Source organism: Mus pahari, chromosome 1 (assembly GCF_900095145.1).
Source record: "Mus pahari chromosome 1, PAHARI_EIJ_v1.1, whole genome shotgun sequence".
Taxonomy (NCBI): Eukaryota; Metazoa; Chordata; class Mammalia; order Rodentia; family Muridae; genus Mus; species Mus pahari.
In genome coordinates, this window is record NC_034590.1 from 115,351,849 (window position 1) to 115,357,237 (window position 5,389).

The 5,389-nt window shown below is 49.3% G+C and overlaps 1 protein-coding gene across 1 annotated transcript in view; it reads left to right on the forward strand.

Annotated features, from left to right (window-relative positions):
• The first annotated feature begins 2,968 nt into the window (after nt 1-2,968).
• Aldh3b2 (aldehyde dehydrogenase 3 family member B2) overlaps nt 2,969-5,389 on the forward strand; it is a 24,617-nt gene continuing 22,196 nt past the window's right edge. Inside the window, exon 1 of the mRNA XM_021203568.1 lies at nt 2,969-3,075. Within this exon, the coding sequence (XP_021059227.1) occupies nt 3,038-3,075 (38 nt within the window). The 5' untranslated portion in view covers nt 2,969-3,037. The remainder of the gene's footprint in view (nt 3,076-5,389) is intronic.

Below are 5,389 nucleotides of genomic sequence, written 5' to 3' on the forward strand. Positions count from 1 at the left end.
TCTCTCTCTCTCTCTTTCTTTCTTTCTTCCTTTCTTTCTTTCCTTCTTTCTCTCTCTCTTTCTTCCTCTCTTTCTCTTTCTTCTTTCTTCTTTCTTCTTTTTCTTTTTGGCTTTTTGAGACAAGGCTTCCTTTTAGTAGCTCTGGCTGTCCTAGAGCTCTTCCCATAGACCAGTTTGACCTTGAACTCATAGAGTTCTACCTACCCCTGTCTCCCGAGTCCTCGCATTAAAGCATGTGTCACCATTGCCCAGTGTGGTTGCCTGTTTTCTATCCTCCTTCCCCACCAGCTGCCATTGTTCAGCTGGCTTTGCCCTCAAGCCCCTGACTCACACTGTGGCCATCTGCTCTGTGTTCTTCTGTGCACTTGTTGGCCTCTTTATCCAGATAGGACTCAAGGGCCCCACCTCCCAGGGCATAGAATCTGAGAGCTACAAAGTGACTTTCAGTCTGTCTGTGGCCTCAGCAGACATGTGGTCAGCCCCCATCTCCTCCTGCCCTTTGCCCCCAAACCCTGTCCCCAGTGGAGGAGGAGGACAGTCCTTGAAGTTCTTCTGGGAAGGCATTTCCTTTCCTTTTAAGATAACGTCACATAGTCCAGGATAGCCATTACAGATGTGCTTCTCTAGGACCAACCCATCCAAGGCCACTGAAACTCTGATAGTGACCCAGTTTGAACTCCCCATGGCTTTGATTGTAGTCTGTATCAAATACTACTCCCCTACCTAGCAGACAAGATGTGGCTGTCTCCTGCCACATGCCCTGAGCCCTCTGCTGTGCTTTACTGATGGCCTGGGGAAGCTCTGCTCACTTGACTGGTTCTCTGCCTCTCTCTCCTGTTCCACTCCCTTCGTAGGTGTTTCAAGACAAGGGTAAGGCAGCTTTTCCATCTATAGGAGCCTAAGTATGTTCTCTGAGAGATGTGATCCAATATTCCTTAGAGGTGACAAAACAATGGCATTTGCTCCCCATGGTTAGTAGATAATAGTTCCTGGGAGCAATGCCTCCTAACCGCTGGGGCCTGAGAAAGAGACCCTGTGTAGAAAGGTTCTTTCCAGATCTGATGAGGTTAAGGATCTTGGCAAGAGGGTCTTTCAGGTGGGTGATAACTTGAGTCACAGGCAGGTGGGCTGCGGATGGAGCTCAGGACTAGAGCACTTGCTGAACATGCTGGAGGTTCTGGGTTCTGTTCCCAGCACCGTGATAAGTGGAGAGAGAAGACAGGAGATATGTTCTGAGACAAAGGACATGTAAAGACAAAGACAGCGATTGGAAAGACAGATGAGTCAAGGGTTTCTGGTAAGTACCTGAGGCTGGAAGACAGAGAGGATGCTCTTGAACTGTCTCCCAAGGGAACTGGGTGCCACCTGACCTCAGTTGTTCACAGTGCTGCTTCTTCTTCTTCTTCTTCTTCTTCTTCTTCTTCTTCTTCTTCTTCTTCTTCTTCTTCTTCTTCTTCTTCTTCTTCATCATCATCATCTTCTTCTCCTTCTTCTTCTTCTCTCTCTTCTCTTTGTCTTTCTTTTTTTTTCTTTTTTCTTTTCTTTCTTTTATTAAATTTTGAGATGAGATTTTACTCTGTAGCTCTGGCTAAACTAAGACTCTTTGTGTAGACCAGGCTGGTCAAAAACTCATGGCAATCCTCTTGCCTGAGCTTCCTGGGGGCCAGAACTACAGGTGTGAGCCACCATACTCAGCTTGGTTATGGATTTCTGTCTTCAGTGTCGTGAGAGAACACAGCTCTGCTGTCTCCGCCACTTTGGGACATTTGTCTCAGCAGCCTGGCACAGGACAGAGCAGGGTACAGGAAGCTCCCTGATGGTTTGATTTCACACTCTGCCCATTGCTCTCAGGATCACTACTGTGTGGGTTCCCCTCTGGTTTCGTTTTCTTTAAAATGTATCACTAGTGAGTTAGGTTTTACACAGCCTGTAGCCACACAGTGTAGCTTTGAAACTGGGGGTGGGAAGTCATCTTTGGGGCCCTCCTGATGCTCTGAGGCAAGGCCACCCCGTATAAGTCATCCTGTGTCCCTGCCCCTGTTCCTACTGTGCTCCCTTCCTGGGCCCATGGGCATTTAGCTCTGACACTAGCAAAGATTCATGGGCCAGAGCTTTGTACTGTGCTGTGGCTCCTAATGGCTGAGCTCCAACCACAAGGAAAGGTTATGCCAGACACCCACTGGCAAAGGCACCCTCTCTTCAACCCTGAACTGGGGTGTGTTTGATGTCAGGGAGGGGTGGGGCGTAGGGTCTGGTCACCAGTGAGGGGCAGTGGCAGGGCTCTGTCTCCTGCTTCTCAGACCCTAGGAGGTACTCGGTGAAGTACAGAAACTCTGGGAGTCTCCAGCGCTGTGGCCCCAGACACACTGGCTTGTGCCAGAAGCTGTGAGCTGTCTTCTCACTCCCAGGAGAGTCAGAGACAATCATGGTTACACTCAGGGAGGCTAAATAACTCAACGTGGCTCCACACAGAAATAGGAAATAAAGTCATGAGTGACTTCCACCTTGGTAAGCAACCCCCACTGGCCTCTCTCCCCCAACTGCATGCCTACCAGGTCTCCTCTAGAACTGTCAGGGCCCCTTCTTCTGCCCTGTGTGTGCCATTTCATCATAGGAAAGTGGAAATGAAGTTTCCTTGGTTAGCCAGCAGGGACAGCCTGGTTGTGCATGTGTGTGAGGGCAGAGATGGTGACTTAGCCCGTGGGGGCTTCCTGGAGGAGATAGGATTACTGGTGGAGCGCTGGTGAGATTTGCCCCAAGACATTTTCCTTCCAGCGATCTTCCCAGCTGCCCCTCCATGCCTTGGAAGCCTGCCCATCCTGTCATTCCAGTTCCCCTCAGTGCAGCCAGGGAAGAGTTGGCAGAGGAAGGGCGTGAGGTTTCAAAGCAGCTGCCCTGCGAGGACAGAATCACCATGCCATTAGGCGTGGGTGTAGGAGTGTGGTCCAAGGACACTTAGAGTGATTGGCAGAGGCAGAGGCAGAGGCAGAAGCAGGAACCAGCGGGATAGGAGAGGAGCTGTACATCTGGAGCCAGAATGTCCACCAAAGGCAAACACCCACAAGCAGATCAGGGGTAGGTACACCTGCTGAGAGGAGCCTTAGGGCCATAGAGCGGGGCCAGTGGCTGACAGAAATCGGATGGGAGGTCATAGGACAGGGGAAGGGCCAAGAGCCCAGGGGTTGAGACCACTAAAGAGCCTAGAACTTCAGATAGGTAGACCAGGGGGCTCATGGCAGAGGTGGGCGGGGGCGTCTTGATCTTCCTTGTTCTTCTGAGCTTCACAACCCTGTGAGAAGGTAGGTCCCTGAAAGCACCTAGCTTGCTGGGGGCAGGGACAAGCCCTAGTCTGTCCTGGTGGAGTTCCAGATGACACGAGGCAGCTTTTTGGGTATATGGGGACCTGGTTGAGCTGTGACCAGGTTGTTAAAAAGAAAGGGCCTTCTTGGGAGACCAGCCCAGAACTGAGTTTCTGGTTTCAAGTTTAAAAAGCCATAGTCCGGTGGGGCAGAGTAGCACAAACCTGTAATCCCAGCATCCTAGAAACTGAGGCAGGAGGATCCTGAACTCAAGAATTCAGTTATGTATTAAATTCTATATCAAAAAGCAAACAAAAAAATGAGGCTGGAGATGCATCTTAGCACAGAGGGCTAGTCTAAGCTGCTGTGGGTTGCCCTGGTGCTGTCAGTATTTGGTGTTAGTTCTGCTTCCTCAAGAGGGGTTGACGTAGCCGAGCGGTGGTGGCGCACACCTTTAATCCCAGCACTTGGGAGGCAGAGGCAGGCGGATTTCTGAGTTCAAGGCCAGCCTGGTCTACAGAGTGAGTTCCAGGACAGCCAAGGCTACACAGAGAAACCCTGTCTCGAGGAAAAAAAAAAAAAAAAAGAGAGAGGTTGCAGTAGATCACGTACTCAGGTGATCTCACAAGGCCTTCTCCCCATTGTGATTGATCAGAAAAAGGCTAGAGCCAATGATTGGGCAGTGGAAGGGAAAGGTGGGTCTGGAGGTCTCAGAGGGAGAGGAGAAAGTGGGAGGGAGGGAGAGGGAGAGAGAGAGGGAGAGAGAGGAGGTGGAAGGAAGATGGAGCAGAATCACAGGGCCTGGTGAAGCCGCAAGTAGCAAAGGGTCTCATAGCTGGGGAATAGATTAGTATAGTGATAGCTCTGCCCAATCTAGGTATATAGTTTATAAATATAATAACTGGGTTCTGTGTTTTCTTATATGGGCTTATTGGGGTAAAAAATTACCCTAGCACCTAGCACTGCATAAGTGGATCATGCTGACACAAGCTAGCCATTCCAGAACTTGGGAGGAGATGGAGGTAGGAGGATAGGGTTCAAGGTTATCCCTGGATGCATATCAAGTTTGAGGCCAGCCCAGGCTATGCACATAAGATTCTGTCTCAAGGAGAAAGAGAGAGAGAGAGAGAGAGAGAGAGAGAGAGAGAGAGAGAGAGAGAGAGAGAGAAGGGAGAGAGAAGGGAGAGAGCCGGGGTTGGGGGAAGTGTGTGCATGTTCCTGTGTTTCCAGAACTGTGACATTCATTTCATTTTTTTTTTTACATTTATTTACTGTGTGTGTGTGTTTGCACCAGCAAGAATGCGCAAGTGCTGTGAAATGCCTGTAGAGGGTGGAGATCAGAGCCCAGCCTGTGTGGGTTGTTCTCTCCTTTGAATATGATGTGGAGCTTCAAACTCAGGTCACCAGGCTTCATGGCCACGTTTGAGACAGCCCACTGACGGGAAGTGGCCTTTTTTTTTTTTTTTAAGATTTATTTTTTATTTTTCTAATTAATTAATTAATTTTTGGTTTTTCGAGACAGGGTTCCTCTGTGTAGCCCTGGATGTCCTGGAACTCACTCTGTAGACCAGGCTGGTCTTGAACTCAGAAATTCACCTGCTTCTGCCTCCCAAGTGCTAGGATTAAAGGCATGCGCCACCACTACCCAGCAAGATTCATTTATTTTATTTACAGGAGTACACTGTAGCTGTCTTCAGACACACCAGAAGAGGGCATCAGATCCCACTACAGATGGTTGTGAACCACCATGTGGTTGCTGGGAACTGAACTCAGGACCTCTGGAAGAGCAGTCAGTGCTCTTAACCGCTGACCCATCTCTCCAACTTGGAGTGTTACATTCTTATGGTAGAAAATCTTGACGCTTCTGAAAGGTGTTGATGATAAATGGTGTAATCCTAGCACATAGGAGCAGAGACAGGAGGATTGCTACAAGTTCAAGGTTACTAGAGAGTACCAGGTAGCTAAGGCTGCAAAGTGAGACCTGTCTCTAAATACACACACACAGACACAGACACACACAGACACACACACACATACACAGATACAGACACAGACACACACAGACACACACAGACACAGACACACACAGA